General features: G+C 46.0%; 2 protein-coding genes across 5 annotated transcripts in view; one reads left to right on the forward strand and one right to left on the reverse strand.

Annotated features, from left to right (window-relative positions):
• Positions 1-9,973, forward strand: part of dpy19l3 (dpy-19 like C-mannosyltransferase 3) — a 30,645-nt gene extending 20,672 nt beyond the window's left edge. For all 4 annotated transcript variants that reach the window (XM_048262533.1, XM_048262532.1, XM_048262531.1 and 1 more), the window contains 3 exons: positions 2,438-2,570; positions 6,280-6,438; positions 7,532-9,973. In XM_048262533.1, coding sequence (XP_048118490.1) covers positions 2,438-2,570; positions 6,280-6,438; positions 7,532-7,735 — 496 coding nt within the window. In that variant the 3' untranslated portion in view covers positions 7,736-9,973. The remainder of the gene's footprint in view (positions 1-2,437; positions 2,571-6,279; positions 6,439-7,531) is intronic.
• Positions 9,974-13,002: 3,029 nt separating this feature from the next.
• Positions 13,003-22,858, reverse strand: part of si:ch211-186j3.6 (neural-cadherin) — a 164,265-nt gene continuing 154,409 nt past the window's right edge. The window contains exons 32-33 of the mRNA XM_048263372.1: positions 16,068-16,222; positions 13,003-14,643 (exon numbers count right to left, since the gene is read on the reverse strand). Of these exons, the coding sequence (XP_048119329.1) occupies positions 13,936-14,643; positions 16,068-16,222 (863 nt within the window). The 3' untranslated portion in view covers positions 13,003-13,935. The remainder of the gene's footprint in view (positions 14,644-16,067; positions 16,223-22,858) is intronic.

Here is a 22,858-nt window from a genome sequence, read left to right on the forward strand (position 1 = left end):
GATGAAGGTAGCACAGGTGTCTGTTTGTGCTCCTTTCCCCCATACCGTCCACTCATATAAGGTCGTAGTAGCCACAGCGTCAATGAGTTTGTGTCCAGAAATATACACAAAGTCATTTATTTCACTCCGTGAGCTCTGAGGCAACCACACACAGTGGTGCACGATGCAACATGGGCACCAGCGTGCATAACAATGTGTCCGCAGTCCGCACAAACACAAACACAAACCGCCTACGAGCGCCCCCCACAGTCGCACACACATGCACACACTCATCCCCACGCATACACACACGAATATTAACAACATTAATCCATTTTTATAATGTCACCATGGGTGCAGGCTAACGCCGGATGGCATTTACATAAGAGCACATAAATCTGAAATTAAATGTAAATCAGCCCCAGTCCCGAGGTGCCCGCCGTCAATATTCAGTAATTAAAGATGGACGCATGCCAAGAGGGGAGGTAGGCGACCCGGGAGGAGGGGGGGTCAAAGGTCAATCCCATCACTCCAGTAGGGCATCTCAAATAGAGTGCCTAATGGCCCTGCAGTACCCCCCCCCCAGTCACAACATACACAGAACAGGTCTCAGGGGGTGGATCATTTTGACAGAATGGTCTTATTTTCCTCCATTTGGATCAGAACTGTGGATAAACACGGGGGGTTTAAAGATGGGGAAAATAGCTCCTCACACTGAAAAGAATGAGAGAAGAGAAGAGAGAGAGAACAGAAGAGAAGAGAGAGAGAAGAGTGATATTCCTGGTGCGGTGTCTTGCTATGCTGCCAAATAATTATATTTTGTTCCTTCTTTCTTAACACAGATAACACTATGACTCCTGCAGGAAGGAACAGTAAATTAGACTGTAACAGGGGATTGAATGGCTTAATCCTCAGGGTGGGCGTAGCAGTTCCTGTGTGCCTGTGCAGTGCTGTGCTGTGCCGTGCTGTGCCCGTGCGTATGTGTGCCACTCCGGCTCCGCCAGCGCTCTGACTAACCCAGAGTGCTGGTATTTTTGGGCCCGCGCTCACTCACTCACTCACTCGCTCGCTCATCCACTGCATTGATCCGGGTGTATTGTGTCGGCCCCCTCACTTCAAAGCCTGTCCCCGAGGAGCCTGCGCCTGGCTCATTCTCTGCGCACATTACCCGGCGGGAGACGGCCGTGGCAGCGGCACCTGGGTGACTAATGGCAGCCCCCACTGCAGTCTATTAGCGGCAGGAGCCCTCAGCACTGAGACATGGGGCCACGTCGCAGTAATCAGAATTGAGGAGGCGGAGGTGGAGGATGAGCACATAGACAATTACACACACACAGACACTATACACACACTATACACACACTCTCACTCTCACACACATACAGGTACACATACACTCACTGACACACACACGCCAGCTCACATAGAGCTGAGGCTTTCTCAGTATTGGTAACGATTTCTCCTTCCTTGCCAGTATGGCACCATCTCACCCTGGCCGAGATTAAAAGCCCCCCCACCACACGGCCTCTCCACTCCCCAACCCCCTCCTCCCAGGTGAGCTGGAGTGAGGCAGACAGTGAGAGAGACTGAGAGAGAGAGAGAGAGGATGACCTCATCTGCTCCTAGCTCCAGCATGAGATAGTTGGCTTCGCCTTTTTACCTCCGCACCGCTCACCTCCTCTCATCCCCAAACTTTTCACAACAAGCCGGGCTGGAAGTGGAAGGGGTGGTGGTGGTGGTGCCGGGGTCAAAAGGCACTAATGAAAACATTCTGGCCCGGCCTCGCCTGCGTTAATAAACATTCCAGCCGGAGCTTTAATCCAATCTCTCTCTCACTCCCTCTGTCTCACGCGGCATTGTCTGCATCACCTTCACGAGCACATTGCTGACGTCCCCCAGGGTAAACGGCCTTTAGTCAAGTTAGGAATCACCACGTAGATAGTTGTGTTATTTTTCAGCGTTACAAATGTCCTTCAGGTTTAACTCCAGGGGAGTCTTAAGTCCGCTGATAGTAGCGCAGGAGAATGTTTTTGAGAAGCACCGGCCTCCGATGTGTCGTGGAATTTAAATGCGGGAATCTGTTCAGAGGCTGCAGTGGACGTCCGAGCTGGCGAGAGAGAGCGTGAGGGAGCCTCGGTCCTCACAGCTGGCCATTAAAGAGCGGTATTGGGTGCTTTATAGCCACGCGCTGGAGGAACACAGGTAATTTAACCTGTGTAGAACGGGTGGGTCGCTCAGAAATCCAGCATGTTAATGTGTTCTCTGATATTTATGATGAGCCTGTAAACTGCTGACGGTGAACTCTGCCGCCATCTAATATCCTCACACACCACCCTGCTTCATTGAACTCAAATCGTTAATAACACACAGAGCTCTTTCTTTCTGTCTATCTTTCACTATCGCTCTCTCCATCTCTCTCTTTTTCTCTCTCTCTCTCACTCGCTCCCTCTCTCCCCAGCTCAAAGACCCCCAAGAAGGCAGTGTTTGCAGGCAGCATGCAATTGCTGGCTGGAATCAAGCTCTGCACGGGAAGGGTTCTGACCAATCATCCACACTACGAAGACAAGGCCCTGAGGGAGAGAACCAGACAGGTAAACCTACTACCAGCACACCTTCCCACTCCCCAGCGCACGCAGCAAGAGGACTCTGATCGATCCTGTGTGTGTGTGTGTGTGTGTGTGTGTTTCCCAGGGATCACGTTCTGTTGTGAAGGGGTGCTGGTGAATTTTGTATGCGAGGGCCATAAATAAGCAATGGTGTTTTGTGGAGTAAGTTGGTGTTTGTTTATGTAAGTTTAAGGTGAGATAACAATCACACGCGTGGCAGAACAGAACCTGAGACCTGACCTGGAAACAGAAATGATGGTCGATATGTGTGTGAAAACCCAGCTTTCGCACCTCATGCATGTGCTCTCTTGTGTTTTTTCTGAACTTGAACAAAATATCGGTTTTTGACCTTGTGTCAAGGCTGCCAAATTATGCTGTGCCAATCAGAGGCATTTTCTTACTGAGTTGGACAAATACAGTACATACGCCAGGCTTCAGAATTCTATTAGACTCGCATTAAAATGTGTCAGGTGATGGCATTAATACAAATGTCTTTGACAATATCGTTTCTAATGGTAAAACTGAGTCAGTGTTATGAACTTGCAGGCCAGTCATGTTTCCTTGCCCTCACTCTTATTCGCACGCGGCCTTCTTCCCCCGTCTCGCCCCTCCTTAGTAATTCTTTCAGTCAGTGTCTCTTTATCTGGGAAAACAATGCCATTTTTTCATTGTCTGCGCCCTCTGACAGATGGAGCACTAGTCAGGCACTTGTCAGCGGCAGAGATTAATTGTTGCTTTGCCCAATCCGCCTAGAAAGCGCATTAAACAAAGCCAGGAGCCTGTGGGGGTGGTGGGGCAGGAGGGGCGGCTGGGCTGGGCTGGGGTGGAGGGGGGTGGGGTGGGATGCGTTCCAGGGCACCGTGGGTGGCGCCGTGCCGTGTTCACATGCAGACCCCTGCATGAGGGTGACTAATGAGGATGTGCCGACAGCGCAAGGTAGGGCCTCCTCGCCTCTCCTCTGCTCTGCCACCGTGATGGCCGCTCCAAGCCGGGGGGACGTGAGCGGAATGGGCCTGACCACCAGCACGCCGTGCATTCTGATGTGGAGAACAGAGTGAGCATAGCCCAGCCTGCTGCTGTCGGCAGCCTCCACTACAGTGCACACGTCTCCAGTTAGCTCAGCTACCTCACCATCTAATCCATATTGGAGTCTGATGTGTCAACTCTACAAGAAAAGCAAACCAAAATAAAACTATTTATATGTTTATGTGAGGGATACATCAGTTTGTAGGAGCATGGGGAGTGATGATCTGAAATCATTTTTGACTGTGGTATGTAATGGCTTTTGGAAACTGTCACCAACTCTTTGGTAGTCTGTTCCCACCCTCAGGCTAGTGTGATTTCCCTGCTGGCTAATAGAGTACTGTTGATCTAAAAATCAGCTGCTCTCTCTCTCTCTCTCTCTCTCTCTGGCTGGCAGGTGTACCAGGTGTACGGGCGTCAGTAGTGTTGATCTCTCTCTGTCTCTCTCTCTGTCTCTCTGGCTGGCAGGTGTATGGGCGTCAGTAGTGTTGATCTCTCTCTCTCTGGCAGGTGTACGCACGGCAGTAGTGTTGATCGCTCTCTCTCTGGCAGGTGTACGCGTGGCAGTGGTGTTGATCTCTCTCTCTCTCTCTCTGGCAGGTATATGCGCGGCAGTAGTGTTGATCTCTCTCTGGCTGGCAGGTGTACGTGCGTCAGTAGTGTTGATCTCTCTCTCTCTCTCTCTCTGGCTGGCAGGTGTACCAGGTGTACATGCGTCAGTAGTGTTGATCTCTCTCTCTCTCTCTGGCTGGCAGGTAGTGTTGTCACGATACCAAAATTATGACTTCGATACGATACCTGCCATAAATATCACGATGCTCGATACTAAAACGATACTACGGGGAAATCCTAAGATATCTGGAGAAGAAAGGACTCATACCTCCTCCAAGTGTATTGAGTCATTTGTGTTAAATTTGGTGCACTTTTGTAGGTCAATTCTGGGTTCTAAACTTCCTACATAATTATTTTTTTTTATAGTCAGTAAAATAGTAGGCCTACTTTGTGTGATTAAGTCCTTTATTGTTTGTTATAGTTCATTTACATTGTGTTGTGTTTTGGCAATAAAGTAGCTTTAAATAGCCAAACTAGGCTAGATCAAGGTCAGTGTTAAAATTACTGCATGCAAATCACTGAATGCTATGCAGAGGGGCCTAATCTTTAGGCCATCTGATGTATAGTATAGGCTACCCTAGGCCTTCCCGTGTTCATGGGATTTCTTTGACAGTTGCAAAGGGGAAAATGTGAGGATAGTCTTCTTTGCGCCCAGTGTACAAGTACGACGTTCCAACCACTCAGGTCTTCGTCAGATAGGCCTACACCATTACCTGTTGCAATATATCTGTGTGCATTCCTACATTACGTCTATTTCTTTGATAACATGATTTGCTACCACGTATAAGCCGCTATTATTAGGACTCAACACGCTTTGGTGGTATTATGCTGTGGGCTTTCATTAGCGCATTTCGGGTAGCCTATCCTACATCTGAACAATAATTATTGAACAAATTGCAGTCTACATGCCATGACAAATATTACCAGTAGTAGGCTACTGACCGAACATGAAATAGGTCGTTTACAAGTTATGGTAATGTTATTCTGGCGTGAACATTGCGCTTTCATCACGTTAGCACCCTATGATTACAGCTCGTTATGTCTCGTCAAAATGATTACAGCTCGTTATGTCTCGTCAAAATTCATGGATGAAGGAAGGTTCGCTTTATCCCAGATAACCATACTCGTTTTCGCTAGACTAAAACATAAGAAAAGAACTTGGCACTAACCATGTAGTCGTGTTCTCTATAGCATATTCGTTAACCTGTCGTTCTTTGAACTCTTTAAAAATGTTGGGATATGTCTGCGAGGTGTTTAGCCAAGTTCCATGCGTAGCCTACTGCTTTTAAATGACTTTGTGTACCTGATGGCTTGCCTTCACTATTCGCGATGTATCCGAAATAGTTGCAGATTTCACTGCACCTTTTGTTTTATCCACAAGGCCTAGAACTGTCGGCAAAGAACTATGTTGACGTTGGCTGCGCACTCACTCACTCAGAGCTGCCTGCTTGACACGCCCACTTGCCTAGATGCGTACAAGGAGCAGTGAGAGCAGCAGTTCACACAGACACAGAACGTTATTATTTTAATAAAGTATCGATTCTAAAAACGTCTGAAATCGTATCGTTTTTTGCGTGAAGGCATCACGATACCTTTTTAGTATCGATACACCTTGCAACACTACTGGCAGGTGTACCAGGTGTACGTGCGTCAGTAGTGTTGATCTCTCTCTCTCTGGCTGGCAGGTGTACCAGGTGTACGTGCGTCAGTAGTGTTGATCTCTCTCTCTCTCTCTCTCTCTGGCTGGCAGGTGTACCAGGTGTACGTGTGTCAGTAGTGTTGATCTCTCTCTCTCTCTCTCTCTCTTTGGCTGACAGGTGTACCAGGTGTACGTGGGTCAGTAGTGTTGATCTCTCTCTCTCTCTGGCTGGCAGGTGTACCAGGTGTACGAGCGTCAGTAGTGTTGATCTTTCTCTCTCTCTCTCTTTGGCTGGCAGGTGTTCCAGGTGTACGTGCGTCAGTAGTGTTGATCTCTCTCTCTCTCTCTGGCTGGCAGGTGTACCAGGTGTACGTGCGTCAGTAGTGTTGATCTCTCTCTCTCTCTCTCTCTGGCTGGCAGGTGTACCAGGTGTACGCGCGGCAGTCACCAGAGGAGGTGCACCGGGTGCTGCGTGCGGCAGGAGCCGACTACGTGGTGTTGGAGGACAGCATCTGCTACGAGAGGAGACACAGCCGCGGCTGCCGCCTCCGAGACCTGCTGGACCTGGCCAACGGACACGTAGGTGTCGCCCAAGTCTGTGTGTGTGTGTGTGTGTGTGTGTGTGTGTGTGTGTGTGTGTCTGTGTGTGTGTGTGTGTGTGTGTGTGTGAGGTAGAAGGCTGTGATTGAAGTGGGCTAACCCTTTGTTCCCTGTTCAGCTCAGCTTCATGTCACAGGTCTAAAAAAGTAGACTTTGTGTGTGTGTGTGGGCACGTGTGTGTGTGTGTGTGTGTGTGTGTGATATGGGGTGTACGTCTGGGCATGTGTATGTGTGTAAGTAGGGGGTGTGCGTGTGCTGTAAATAACTTGTTGGCTGCCTGTCACCGCCGTCAGTCAGTGGCAGCTAGAGGAGTGATGGCTTTGAAAGAGCTCAATTACAGGCAGGAAGGGGGCCCAAGATGGAGCCATGTCTGATCTGGGTGTCAGCAGCGCATGAAAGCCCTTCCTCGCCCCTCACAGCCCCGTTTGATGCTGCCAGTAAATGAGTCACTTTTCATAGTTATTTATTTATTTAGATGGGGATGGAGCACCTATCCCCCAGTCTAGACTTTCATCTTATGGTGGTGGGAATGCAAGAATTCTCACTGATTGCGTGACTTGGTGTGTGTGTGTGTGTGTGTGAGTCTATGTGTGTGGGCATGTTGGTGTGTGTGTGTGTATGTGTGTGTGTGTGTGTGTGTGTGTGTGTGATGTGTGTGTGTGTGTGTGGCCATGTGTGTGGTGTGTTGTGGGTGGGTGGGGGCATGATTTTTTACATCAATGGTGTGTGTGTGTGTGTGTGTGTGTGTGTGTGTGTGTGTGTGTTGTGTGGGTGGGTGGGTATGGAGCATGATTTTTACATCAATGGGCGTAAAGCAGAAAGGTAATAATAATAAAAGTGAGTGGTCATCACCTGCCTCTGGGGGTAGAGCAGCGCTGTTAGACACCCGGGTGGTGCTGGACACTGCAGACAGCAGCACTGTTAGACACCCGGGTGGTGCTGGACACTGCAGACAGCAGCACTGTTAGACACCCGGGTGGTGCTGGACACTGCAGACAGCAGCACTGTCAAGATGGAGTGAGCCACGTGAGAGGATCTGATTCGCGTCTGAGGTGTCGCTGTGTGTTGCCAGGTGATGGACGGCGAGGGAGAGAACGACCCCGACCTGGTGGCGTCACCCGACCCGAGGTTCTGCGACGCCATCAAGACAGACTCGCCGGTCTACTCATCCCTGTTCACGCGCGTCTTCAAGAACAAGACCTTCAACGTGTACCGACTGAAGAAGCCCAAGAAGAAGGGTCGAGGGGAAGGCAAGGCAGTGGACAGGGCTGTCTAGTCAAGCCTCCCTTCCCTCCTTCCATCTGACCCCTCCCCCAGCTTCCAGCCTCCAGCCTGGCTATCTTGACAGGCATCCTGAGCTCTGGTATGTGTGATCACACCAGAGAAAGGAAGAGGAGACAATGAAGGGTAGTTTGATGCGCATGTGGGTCTGTGTGTGTGTGTGTTGTGGAGGGGGAGTCCAGGAAGAGAGATGTTGATTGGAAAAAGCTGGCCTGATTGAGGCTGCGAGACAGACGGGTGAGCTCATGCATACCAATCCTGGGCTCAGAATCAGGCAGCATAGACAACAGGGAAAGTGAGGATGAAAATGGCGCTCTGGAAAGCAAAGGCATCAGAGCGTTTTTTTTTTACATTTTTTTTTTTTAACCCGCTCCAACACAAACTGCACACGCACACACACACACACACACCACACACACACAGCTTTTCTTGCCTCTTTCACTGAGTTACAAATAGAGGCAAAACGAAAGCCAGGATGACAGTGGATAAAAAAGGGAGAGCCTTTGATATGGGAGCGATCCGGAAAGAGCCGGAGTGGTTTGGGCAATTGAGAGTAGTCCAGGCTCCATCACAGCCCAGCTGCCAGGGCCAAACTCAGACACACTGTCATGTCTTCATCTGACTCAGAAGCTTTTTCCTTTTTAATAACCGCACTCAGCAGTTGTACGCTGCCAGGGAACACACTCACACAAACAAGCAAACAAACAATTTGTGTGAATGCGATAAGTGCCATACACTCGCAATGCAGTAAAGAGCTTGATGGTCTTATCACTGTGAATATCATTTTTGTCTATTAATAACTTTAATTGGAGGTACAATTTAGTCTTTTTTACATTTACTTCTATGGTACTGATAAGATGTTTGTCTAAAATCTTTGTTTATATGCCCTGTGTTAATGGTATTAATAGAAGTGTTTCATCTAGCTTATTAAACCCCTGAGATTGGCCAGCCTATTATTATAACCTTCCATACACAACAAAAAGGTTGCACTCAAGAGGCGCTGAACAAATGAGTGTGTGATCTCTGCATTCTCACGTGGTAAATTACGCCTTAATTAGGGGGAAGCTTGGATGCCTGTGCCATTATTGTCATCTAACCTCAGTGCGTTAGCCCCATTTAGTAAAGCACCCTCAATTAGTACGCTGAATGTTTATGAATATTTTCAAAGCTTTTTTAAGTGTTTTTTTTATTATTATTTGAATGAGCTGCTGACTTGCAATGCTTTCTACAAGGTCTTACGTAGTGTTTGGTGTTTTGTTCTTTAGTATGTATCCAGATCAAGTAAAGTGGCATGGTCCTATTTGTATTTTCACTGGTAATTTATGATTCAGAAGGCTGACTTCATGTAAGTGCCTTGCTGTTGCTAACCATAACATTGTTAATGATTGGTTTTAGCCAGATGGTTAACATATGAGCTGCACTTTGTCTCGTATTGTTACATTTCCTCTTCTCTGTATTTGTCTGTGTGCTGTGCAGCTCTGTGAATAAGGTGGGGATCTAGACCTAGACAAGGTCTAGACAAGCGTTGCCCATAGACAGTAAAGGTGTTGCTCCCAGAAATATTGCGGCCGCGTTTACGATGCCACCTTGTTGACGGACAATGCGGTATCTAGCTTTCTAATATCTATGATCTAGACTCTGCAGAGCTCCGACTGGATCAGCTCCAGTGCTCCAGCTGTCATTGGCTCCATCACCAGGGTGAGAAGAGGCAAGAGAGGGCTGTTTGCGCAGCACTGAGAGCACTAGCACATTTGCTCCCCACTCTGGCTTTGGGTTTTCAAAGCTCCCAGTGTGGTATTGAGAGGGCACCTTGCACTCCTAAATAACCGTGTGGCTCTTAGCACTGGGTTTGGATGTCAGGGACGTTGCAAAGGGGACAGCTGAGAACTGCTTCCGGTGGTATTCCATCTATGTCTTGTGCCAAATCTTCTACTTCACATCAGATACCAGTCTATTTGAAAACAAATGAACTAATCATGGCAATTCATAAGGAAAATGGCTTTCTTCAGGATGCACTTATGTTTGTCAGTATTGTCTACTTGCATAGTGAACGTAGGATCTGCTGGCCGTATGAAATTGCACTAGAGTAATATTGTGGTTTTGAGAGTGACAAAGCTCATGTTGTTTACATTTCTTCAGAAAACATTAATGTTTGTCATTAGAGCCATTTCCATGAAGCAGTGTGCAAATGTGTTTTGTGTATTTGTAATAAAATTGATTTACATACTTGAAATTGGTGCCTACATTCTTTATCCACCTTTTCACTGTTATTGACTTAAAGCCTTAAAAAGCCTAAATAACAGGGATTGTTTATTATAAGATGGATTTTTTGGCATGCCACTAGCCAAAGGAAATTATTTTAGTTATAAGGTTGTATAAAAGAATTATCTTGAATGAATTAATTGTTCAGTCCAATAAGTAATGTATAGTGCTATACAATCTGTATTGCCTCTAAGAACTAAAAGTCAACACAACACTGCTGTTCTGGATTAACTGTTTAAAGGACACACCCCAACATGTCAGAATGAATGGTCTTACATCCAGCAACATTGTTTTAAATACTGGGGTCCCACAAGGCTGTGCTCGTCACTCAGGGATCCATTTTAGGCCCTCTGCTATTCTCCCTATATATGCTCCCTCTTGCCTCCATCTTTAACAAACACAACATTCAATATCACTGCTATGCTAAACAAACCACCATAAATAAACACACCAGTCTTCTTTCACCATTAACTCACATTGGGAAATGATTCTTAATTTAGAAATAAATATGATGTTCTATACTGTACAGACACATTTACAACCCTGAATGACTTTGCTCACAGTACATCTGGAATACACTGTAATACATTACAGCAGTGTTGTAATATGACAAGATATGTACCTGGTTAAAGTGCTAATGAACACAGTGTGATAAGCAAACATGTTTTCCTTTGTCTAAGAGGGGAAAATTCAGTATGGGAAGTTGTTTTGCATAACAATAAAACTGTCAATAATAGGTTAAAGTACAGTCCTCAACATCTGTTGGCTTGGTAAGAGAAAAATACAGGCTTTGGTCTGGTTCTTTTCCTGAGTGCAAATGGCTTTGTCTTTTAAGTATGTATACTCTTTTGATCCCGTGAGGGAAATTTGGTTTCTGCATTTATCCCAATCCGTGAATTAGTGAAACACACTCAGCACACAGTGAACAGAAGCACACACTAATCCCGGCGCAGTGAGCTGCCTGCAACAACAGCGGCGCTCGGGGAGCAGTGAGGGGTTAGGTGCCTTGCTCAAGGGCACTTCAGCCGTGCCTACTGGTCGGGGTTCAAACCGGCAACCCTCCAGTTACAAGTCCGAAGTGCTAACCAGTAGGCCCACGGCTGCCCTTTTTGTTGTTAACTCCAAGGGTGTGTTTAAATCACTGAGATTGGGACTGTGATTATTTTAATGGAGTAAATAACAGAGAATTCTACTCTGTGGGGTCCTAGACAAAGAAAAAAACATTAACAAACTAATAAGCTACCAAGACATAATGTCAAAATCAATTTAAGATGATATGGTAAGGAAACCTACCCTAAGCTGTATTCAGACAAGGTCAACATTCGCATGAAAGCCCTTGGGCAGTACGCTTAAAATTGAACAAACACACTAGCCACTCAGCGCAAGCAAACATGCTCCCATTGGGTCAAGTGCAAACAGGGACCCACACGCCAAAGTCGAGGTTGAGACGTTTATTTATTGAGGAAAAGAAAAACAACAGTTCAAATGATACAAGTACAAAACACCAAATGTATCTGTGTCTAGTTTAAAGAGAAAAAAACAATGCTGGTAACAAAAAGATCACAATATCACTTGAAAAAAGTAATGTATTCTGTATCTTTCCCTCAATATTTCTTTAAAAAGCAATAATATCTCTTTGTTATGTACAAATGAGGTAAAACCATAACATTTCACGATATGCAATACTATATATCCATCACAAATAAAAGACTTGGTGGAGATATGACAGTGGAACCAATCTGGTCTCCATGGTAAGAATCTGTGGTGAAAACAAGCTCATCTCTGAACTGTGATTATATTCACCACTCCATACAGCTTGGCTTCCACAAAAGCCTTGTGGCGCGGATGAATTGAAACAGAATAACCCTCTAGAAAACTCATGTTGCCGCCTTTTAGAAAATTGGCACTTTTTGAAATCCATAACCAGAGAGACAACTTCTTGGTCGACTTTTTGAAACTCCCATGATCCTTTGGTTTGCAGCATGACAGCAAGCAATCAGTTCACATTAGGCTTAGAGGTCCTGATGTCTTTCAGCACCCTCCTACCCTTTACAACTGTGCCGTCACGCTCAGCGAATATTTCTACACAACAAAAACGCAGGGAAGGAAACCTGGAAAAAATAAAATCATGTGAAAAGGGTGAGATAATTCTGGCTCCCAGATTCATAAAAATACAAGGATGGCATTTGAGGCAGCGCGGAGGGAGGCGACATTACTCAATTGACGCTATTTCCAGTGAGCCAAATGACTCGCGGAGCCTTTTGTTAAGCTCCCCACCCCCCACTGCTCTGTATGAGGCTCAAACGTCTCCCCTCACACAATTGCATTAACTGCAGGGGTCGGGGAGATGCTCACCCTGGGCTCTCTCTATTTCTCTTCCTCCTTTGTGCTCTCTCTCTCCTTCACTCTTTCTCTGTCTCTCACTCTGTCGGAGACACGCTGCCTGCCTAACTGCTTTCAGTTAGGAGACCAAGGTGACGGAGGGGGGAGTAATTTCACTGTGGTGATGTTGGACTCCATCACATTCCCAGCAGAGGTGGATAACGCGATCGGAGGACAAAGTGCTAGCTGAAGCGTTTCTCCTCTGTTACGGGTGGGCGGGGTGGGGGTCCGGGTGGATGATTCGGGACTCGGTGACAGAGTAAGAGGTTTTGTGTTAAGGACATAATGGTTTCTTGCGGGAGGCTAAATGGACTGACGCCCCTCGCTCCAGAGGCCTCGGTAATGACCGTGCGCCTCCACTCCAGAGGGACACTGCTTCTGCCGCTCGGCTCTCAGATGCTCCCAGCTCATCCCACCCACGAGGCCCCCTCCTCCTCCTCCTGCTGCCTTTGGCGGCGCCGATCGCTGAGCCAGTGACCCGCGCTCACGGTCGCACCGAGCTTTGCTCACAGTTGTCCCGACGCGTGCGGATGCCGCCCATCACTCTCCGAACAGAAGGACTCTGTCGGCCACAGCAGGCAGCTCAGCCTTGGGGGGTGGGGGGGGGAGGGTCATCCGACTCACCGACATTTGTATTCCACACAAGCCGCTAGCTCCAGCTGAAAGGACTTATTCAGTATTCCACTGAAGCTTCAAAAATAAGAGCAATAAAAAACATTTTGCTCCTTACTTTGGAGCAGTTCCCAATCACCATTCGGCCCTCCGCCATTTAACCCAGACCCCCACCCCCACCCCAACCCAACTCCTGCGGTCCCTTCACAGCCACTTGTTCATTCTGGGGCTCCACCTTGGGTGAAAAAAAAATATGACAAGAGGCAGCATAAACAGAAAAATCAAATCTAACAAAGGATGGCTATGACTGATGAGCAAGACCAGCGACTTCGACAGCACAAGCGGCAAATTGATTTAGAAAACCAAGCCCCTGCAAGGCCACAGAGAAATCGTCCCATATTAAACGTCAAAGCACTTCTTGTAATATTTATTCATCTTTTTTTAAAACACTGACAGCATACAGACATATAGAACGGCATATTAGAAAGGTCCAAGAGGCGCTTGGCAGTCCTCAAGTGTGGTCAACAAACAGAGAATAGAGAGCATCTCTCCCACACATCATTGTCATCCGCAAGTCACTGCCAGAGAGGGTCTGCTGTTTCCAACCCCTGCAGTAAGTGCCATATGTAACAGCTCAGTAATATGGTGTCACTGCTTCTGCAGTGTCAGATGAACTCCGAAAGACCACATGGGCAGCAGTTTCAGGAGCCCACACATCAAACATGGGAAGTTTGGATAAAGAGAGTGATAAAACAATGTATGAGTTTTTGATTTATGTGTGTGTGTTTTTTTTAAACTTCCTTTTCCCACTTGCCATCTCCTGATCCTGTCTAATTCCCAAAGTGTCTGTTGAGGTGTCACTGGGCTTCTGTTCTCCAGTGGGAATCTCTCCTGGGTTTATCGTGCCGTGAGGAGGTTTTAACGTCTCGGCCTGCATGCTCAGAGGTCACTGGCCTCGGCTCTCTCGTAGAGCGCTTTGAGCTTCTCGAAGCGCGGTCCCCACTCCCTGAGGCTGTCGGGGGCGGTGCCGCTGCCGCCGCTGCTGTGGTCCTCGTCGAGCCCCGCCGAGCTGAAGGAGCTGAGGGAGCCGGCAGGCGAGCCGCCCCCCTCTGTGGAGAACACCTGCAGAGAGTCGAAGGGCGCCGTCTCGGGGTGCTGGTCGGCGTCGCGGATGATCTCGCACAGGTAGCGCGCCAGGTCCTGGCTGGAGAAGGACAGGCTCTTGCGGGCCAGCTGCGCGGCCCGGCCGCTGGAGCTCTGGCCCTGGGCAGGGGTGCGCACGGGGGGCACGTCCCGGCGGAGCAGGGTGGTGGTGGTGGTGGTGGTGGCGGCCGAGGTGGCCGGGCCCGTGGACGAGGAGGCGGCCATGCTGCTGCTACTGCTGCTGGAGCGGGCGCACGAGTCCGGCTGGTGCTGGAGGGTCTGCAGGGGCGTCGCCGGCTGGCACAAGGGGGGCTGTTGCTGCTGCGGCGGCTGCTGCTGCTGCTGGTGGTGGTGGTGGTGGAGCTGGTGCGGAGGCTGCTGGTGGAGCGACTGCTGTTGAACGGAGTGGGCGTGCAGCTGCACCGCCCGCGAGCGGCTGTACTGCACCGACTGGGCCGGGCTGGGCTGCAGAGACTTTTGGAGCTCCGCCATGTCATAGGCATTCTAGAGAGGGACAACATGAGGAGAAGACACAGAAACGATAGAAAGAAATGAGCACTTTGTTTCACCTTTTATTTAGACAAGATGTGAATTCCCACAACAGCTTCCAAATTGCGGGGGCCTAATATCTTTGTTTATATCTTCATGAATAAAATATGATTGAAATAGAAAACAGTCAGGCTATGATGCCCTTCTGTCTGTTTACAACCCATCTCTACAATGGCTTTAACCTTTTCACACTACTCTGTGCTTTTGTATTGTGAGTATGTAAGTGTGTCCTGGCACAAATATGTGTGTCAGTCTTGAATTTCCCCTTGGGGATCAATAAAGTATCTATCTATCTATCTATCTATCTATCTATCTATCAGTGTATATGACTAAAGCAAACACAAACACACACACAGTGATTTCACATAGAGAAGAGTAAAATAGGTTAGTGTCATTATCACCACTGCTTCCCTGACTAAAGCAAATCCAGATTTAGCCTGTCATTCATGCTAAAGCCATATTAGCAGCAGCTGCTGCCTGCGCGTGCTGCAGCTACTCCACCTGGGCACTGAGCATAATCTGAGTGGAAAGGTAAAGTGCAAAGGGAAGAGCGTTCAAGCTCTGAGCTGAATAGACGAGCATGAACATGACGGCTATGGTGCAGCCTTCCTTTTTTTATATAGCAGGGCATAATCACTTCAACATTAATCCCATTGAGGCGAGACTGATTCCTCTCGTTACAGCAGCCGAGCTTTTGCCAGCAAGAGAAAGGGAACGCAGCTCCCTGGAGGATGTGATAGCGCTGGAGAAGAGGGGCTGCGGAGGTGTGGGTAACGCCCGCGTGGGAGCGCGCGCTAATTGATTACCTGATGAGAAGAAGTGTGCAGAAACGCATCGTACGTCCCGGGTCTCATCACACGATCGCGTCACGGGATCAGAACTCAGTTTGGCATCTGATAATCATGTTAGTGCCTTGTTATATAAGGCAAAAAGTGCCAGTGTCACTCAGCCATGCCAACACTCCCACCATCTAGGCTTCCAGCAGAAAATATGTACCCTGCTGATAGGTCTTAACAGTCTATGGAGTTACAGTACCTCCACCATTTTTCTTTTTTGAATATCTTTATTGTGCTTAGAGGGGGTAAAAAAGATCCCTTGCTGGTTAGCGAGAAAGAAAAAAAAACTGAGGAGCTTTTATTGTTGTAGGTTGCTATGGTGACCTGGATGAAAAGCTCTCGGTAAGATGCGTTGCCATAGTGAACAGGAGTCATACTGTAGGTGTGTCAGAGTATGTGATGACAAAGGAGCAACAGGAAGCTGCTGTGGTCTTTTTGTTTACTGTCTATGGTCTTAGTGGTGACTTTATTACTGTGCAGGAGGGGGCTTTTTGTGGGACTGGAGAGTTCAGATGGCTCTGTCATAGTTACACAAGGCCTCACCTGGTCCTCTTCTCCTCCACCCTCCTCGTCGTAGTTTAAGACATTCTCACGGATATCCTCCCAGCCATCATGGTGTGCAGACACATGGTACACGCCCTCCTTCAGCCCTTTGTAGCTTCGCCAGCGGGTGTACAGGAAGATTCCCAGCAGGAGCACTAGGGGGCACAACAGAGCAGACACGATTACACACAAACCCTTCAATAAGCCATTATTACCTTACCAGGTCCAAGCAAATAGGCTCCATCATCATCATTGTCTACTTAACTAGCCAGCATTGTTAAAAACTCTGTAGCCATTCTTCACTTACATCCTTACCTTACTTACTACTTTGTCTACATGAACCCAGTCAGGGTTCGGTGTGACTCACTTTCTGTTAGAGTGTGAGAACGAAATGGAAACAAACTGAAGCCCTGCAGACTTGTGGGTCTCCGAGGAGAGATCTGTGCAGTTCTGTGGCAGACTGATTGCACTCCTTACACCTCGGAGTCTGTGAGGAGCACAGCAGCGCGAGGGGAGTGGAGCACTGATGTGCCGTGTTGACAGGGCAATGTCTGTGGCTGAGATGGGGGCACTGTTCGACAGCGCCGACGTTAACTCGATAAGAGCTCAGAGCCATGTCAAGGCTGCAAGGAGAATCAATCCACACTGGGACCCAGATGACCTTTCCAGTATATTATCTGGCACTTAGCGCATCTCTCTCTCTCTCTCTCTCTCCCTCCCTGACTCCTCTCTCTGCATGTCTTTCTTTTTCTATACTCTAAACTGTGCCCTTTCTCCTGCTCATTCTCACACCTTTATCTCTTCAAGTGATGTTTTGTTCACACTTGGTCCTGCCTTTGTTGACCTCTTGTTCAGAAACCTCGTGCTGTCAGTGGACTATAGGCTTCAGAAGTTCAAATTACTGTGTAGGGAAAATCAGTGACTGATGCGTCAACTCCAAGCACAACTCCACACACAAGTTAAATTGTGTATTTGTGAAATCAGCCGGGAGTACAAAACACCATCAACAACAAAAATAATAATAATAAAAAAAAACAAATCCCTTACTCTTTGCCAACTGCATCCCACAAATAGAAACACAGGCTATCTGTCTTCTGTGAAGATTTGTCACGCTATATTGGTGCCAAAAGAACGCAGAGACCCAGAGCTAAAATGCATTTTTAGCTCTGTTAGCTCATTTAATGACACCAAATGAGACTCAGATAGTCGGGGACTGTTAAAAGGGACATCAAAGAGGTATAGATCTGCCCAAAGGCAGCTAGGGAATGGAGCTGTTAATATTTGAACAAGTGACAATTGTTTCATTAAAACCTATTTTCTTACACATCGAAATTAGGTGAAGCTGTGTAGACACTGCATTGCTCAACAGCACAGGAGAATTGAAAAGTACAGGCTGTTGAGATATAGGGCTAGACATTCAGACTGACATACGTCTAAACTCATGAAATATCAAATGATTCCATGGTCTGCCTCAGAAAATCACTTCAAATTTATGCTGATTGTTTTTTGTGTTTTATTTTACAGCTAAAATACAGGTGCTGGTCTTAAATTTAGAATATCATCAAAAAGTTGATTTATATACATTATACATTAACTTGTATATTATATTCATTCATTACACACAGACTGATATGTTTCAAATGTTTATTTCTTTTAATTTTGATGATTATAACTGACAACATCAGTATCTCAGAAAATTAGAATATTACTTAAAGGAGAATTCCGGTGTGATATTGACCTAAAGTGTGTTGAAACATGATACCGAGTGTGAACGTATGTCTCATAGCCCACCTCGGCTTGTCCCCTGCACTCCAAAATCTGGCGCTAGTTAGCCGATGCTACCAACAGCTTTTTCAATGGTGCTGCTTCGGCATCGGGCTAGCCATGCAAATAAATCACTGTTTTACACCATTTACGAGGCTCAATGTATCTCCACACTTCATTGGTAGACTTCCGAGGGCCCTGACATTTAAAAGGAGACATGGAAATGCATGGATTCCAGTTTCTTCCAGTAGCAGCAGTCCTTAGACCAGGTAGGCTACTCGTAGCTTTGGCATTGTGTGCAGGTGCCAAGTCCTATTGGAAAATGAAATCTGCATCTCCATAAAGTTGGTCGGCAGCAGGAAGCATGAAGTGCTCCAAAACTTCCTGGTAGACGGCTGCGTTGACCTTGGACCTCAGAAAACACAGTGGACCAACACCAGCGGATGACATGGCACCCCAAACCATTACTGACTGTTGAAACTTTACACTGGACTTCAAGCAACGTGGATTCTGTGCCTCTCCTCTCTTCCCCCAGACTCTGGGACCTTGATTTCCAAAGGAAATGCAAAATTGACTTTCATCAGAGAACATAACTTTGGACCACTCAGCAGCAGTACAGTCCTTTTTGTCTTTAGCCCAGGCGAGACGCTTCAGACGCTGTCTCTTGTTCAAGAGTGGCTTGACACAAGGAATGCGACAGCTGAAACCCATGTCTTGCATACATTTGTGCCTGGTGGTTCTTGAAGCACTGACTCCAGCTGCAGTCCACTCTTTGTGAATCTCCCCCACATTTTTGAATGGGTTTTGTTTCACAATCCTCTCCAGGGTACGGTTATCCCTATTGCTTGTACACTTTTTTCTACCACATCCTTTCCTTCCCCTCTTTATTAATGTGTTTGGACACAGAGCTCTGTGAACAGCTAACCTCTTCAGCAATGACCTTTTGTGTCTTGCCCTCCTTGTGCAAGGTGTCAATGGTCGTCTTTTGGACAACTGTCAATTCAGCCGTCTTCCCCATGATTGTGTAACCTACAGAATTACTGAGAGACCATTTAAAGGCCTTTGCAGGTGTTTTGAGTTAATTAGCTGATTAGAGTGTAGCATCAGGTGTCTTCAATATTGAACCTTTTCACAATATTCTAATTTTCTGAGATACTGAATTTGGGGTTTTCATTCGTTGTCAGTCATCATCAAAATGAAAAGAAATAAACACTTGAAATATATCAGTCTGTGTGGAATGAATGTATACATTATACAAGTTTCACTTTTTGAATGGAATTACTGAAATAAATCAACGTTTTCATGATATTCTAATTATATGACCAGCACCTGTATGCTACTTCAGAGGATTTCTTGCATGAGGCATCCCTTCGTATGATTTTGAAGTTGAATTTGAGCACTTTGAGGCTTTCCTTTGTCCAGGCAGATGACCAAGCAGACCAGACCATAGACTGTCTGCTTTATTGATCTCCTGACTTCAGTGATAACTCGCCTCTTTTCACCCAACTGAACGCGTCTCAATCACTCCACAAAACATTGGGGACCGTTCGTTATTTATAAACGGGGCCACCGGAGGAAAATAGGGGAGGGTCATGTCTTTTTATTCTTTGTTGAGGGGAGGGTCACCTAACTTTTTTTGTCTAGGAGGCAGGGTCACCCATCTTTTGTATTAATGAAAACAGCAAAAAGTCAAAGTGGCTTGTTTGATTGTTGATTTCTGTCGCCATATAACGTTCTCTTTCGTTCCATAGCTCTGTCAACATTGAACAATGAAAATAAGGGAGATTTCCCGGGTTTCTCACGCAAAATACGGAAAATGTCAACATTCGTCTCCATTAACTTTGGAAGGGTTGGAGCAACAAAGTAGCCTACTTTATTCACGCCTAACAGCCTATATCCATTTGGTCAACTTTATCCAGCCCTAAAAAAGTTAAATTTAACTTTGGTTTACTTGTAGTTTACCGTGTAGCCTAACTTTAAACAGTGTGCATGCTTAACATAAAGCACACTTGTGCTTCATTCATCCACACATCCAGCTCCTAACGTTTTGACAAGCATTTCTACCAATTGACCTCGTTCCTGCCCATCTCTAGCTTTGCTGTCTCCATCCTTTCTGTTTTGTTGTTTGCAAAAAAAATATATAGTATTTATTGGTAACCAGCAACAAGTGCAATTTGTTAATCGCTGTCATTCTCTCTCCTGCCAACAAAATGTGTTACGTTCCAAATATCAGTGCGTAATTCTGCTTCATAAAGTTGAACAAATACATTTGGTCATATAAATAGCCAGTTTATGGTCTACAGTGTAGTTGGTAAGTTATGGTAGGCCAACTTGGAGTGAATATACAGGGGGAATTCTTTGTCTAGCTGAGTAGCCTGGCAGGTGCGCACGTAGGCATAGCCTACGGCCGAACACTGCAAGCGCTAATGAATCGTGCTCTCACGACAACCACGTTGTTAACTTAAATAGGCCTAGGTTAACATCACACTGAGTTCGCATTCAAGCAAGCAAAACGATGATTTGAATACATCTGTTTCACTGGAAGGGCAAGGGGTAACAACAGGACAACACAGAGACAGGCCAGAATGCAGGACTAATGTTATGAGAGTATTACAGTAATATGGGATATTCTACGGGAAAATATTAAAACGGCAAGACAGCGGGGAAACGTTAAAATGATAAACCCGGAAAAAATTGGCATGTTAGTTATTCTTCGGTCCCTGTGATTATTTCTGAAATTGTGCAAACGGCCTTTTACAGCCATTTGAGAAGGAAGGAGTGTAGCAAGCTCCCAAATTGACGCTCGTCTAAAAAAATGAGTTTTGGATAATGTTCAGCTTCGGCAGCTTTACAATGACTGAGGAAGCCTAGAGACGAGTCCATAGCAACAAGTTCATGTGTTGAATTTGTTATTACCCAGTGTGCTTTGTTGAATGGTCTCAATGCTTTTTTGTTTTATTTCATGTGAATACTTACTAGAGGAGTAACTTTTCAAGTAGGCTAATGCAGTTGCAGGAAGTGTACATTTAGTTTCCATGTTTATTGTGTTTCCACAACAATGTTAGTGAGTAAATCTACTGAAATGGCCACCATCTTGGTGAAGTGTGATGTGTAAGATCAGAAAGCAGAGGTTGGTTATTGGGCGGTAGCATATGTAGATGTGTTTACATAGCGCGTAAAGAGCGTGGGCGGAAGACCTCGACAATTGGCCGGGGAGGGTCATGTCAGTTTTAAAAATGCTGCTGGAGGGTCGTTGAAAATTATAGCGCAGGCAGGGGAGGGTCATGCAACTCTTGATCGAAGCACTCAAAATCCCTCCGGTGATCCCGTTTATAAATAACAAACGGTCCCTTACTGTAAAAATGTTTATCACAGGGAATGGAGTCTCACTTACAATCTCCCACACCTACACTATAGATCTATAATGTATACTCTATGCATATTTGCATATAATCTCAATTCTCTCCTGCTCTCCCTCTCCTGGCATGTTAACACACATCAGTAGTTTCTTAACACAGCTAAGATTTGTTTGTGGTTAACATTTTTCGCCCCCAGAGCCCAATCATTCCTTTCTCCTTAGCTCTCTCTGCCTGTCACTGGAGGCTCTCCAAGCCCAGATCCAGCCACAGTAGCGACACCTTTACAAGGCCAAAATGAAGAGCAGGCCTGAAAGCCCCTGACATTTACAGCCAGCGCCACAGCAATTAATCCCTCTGGAGACAGGCAGCTGGGATGAGTGGAGATGAGGTGGCACTGGCATAATGGGCGAAAAGTTTTGCCCCACAGAGTCAGTCTTTTATAGCTATACTTCTTTATAGTTACAATCAAAGTCTTACCAGTTGCATAAAAATACAAACCTGTTGACATTGAAGGCTTGTGTAATATTGTTAACAAGTCGCTACATTCTACCAAAATCTACATTCATGTACCAATATTCATGTTGGGCTACCTCCACAAAACTGCCATTTTATTCCAGTCAATTCACTGCTGTCAAGGAGGTCAGGTCATTTCTGTTAGGGTCTTTGCTCTGCATAGAATACTAAATGTCATTTTCTGTGAAGCTGAAAGTTCAGTGCCAGATCCCAAGGAAAGAACACTTATTTTCACAGTAGGCCTACTGTCAAAGGAAGGGCAAAAACACACCACCACTCTCAACATCTGATTTGCACCTCGGAGAGCAAATAATAAGCTGCGGTGCTTTATCCCCATCACAGCTAATTAAAAGAGAGAATATGGCAAATGCAGCCAGCTATCATTGGGGAAACAGAGGTTCCAACAGTTCCATACAACAGTTCCATAATTAATTTTTCATGCCGCATGCTCTTTTATAACATAAAAGTGATATTTGCATTGTTAATGATTTGAATTGAACCAACTTAACGAACCAGGCAATCCCTAACATTACAGGGAATGTAAGTGAGTGGGAAACAGGAAAATGAGATGGCAAACGTTACAAATGAGAGACATGAGGGGGTTATTTGGTGATAGTTTTCATTTTTTCCTCAATCAATTTTTGAAAAACAAAATGGGGAAAAAAACACATTAGCAGCTCTTGTTTGTTGGCACAGAAGACAAACAACAACAGGGGGTTGAATTTGTTGTTGTAATAGTTATTAGGCGTATTTTGCATATATCTACACAATGTGTGGCTACATACGTACACAGTGCAATCCACAAAGCAAATGTACAGTCCTTTCATAAAGCACATGGAGTATCATTAATGGCTCTGATTCTGAGTTAAGGGAAACTACTGTGATCGTTTGCATTTGATAACATCATAAATTAATGCACATATATAGCTCAAGTGTGTTAGCCCACAATGCTTTGAAAACAAGCCCTTTCAATTATAACATTCACTATTGCACATTATTGGATACTGAGGGTGATGTAATTCTTTGTAAATATTTCTGGAGTAGATTGTGCATCACATGATCCAGTGATGGCCTTTTTGGGATTGGAAATGTCTGATCTGTGCAACACTCCACTGACACTCATCTGCTCAGTGATTTGTGGATTTTTGCTATATT

This window comes from Alosa alosa, chromosome 14, assembly GCF_017589495.1.
Source record: "Alosa alosa isolate M-15738 ecotype Scorff River chromosome 14, AALO_Geno_1.1, whole genome shotgun sequence".
In the NCBI taxonomy this organism is placed as follows: Eukaryota; Metazoa; Chordata; class Actinopteri; order Clupeiformes; family Clupeidae; genus Alosa; species Alosa alosa.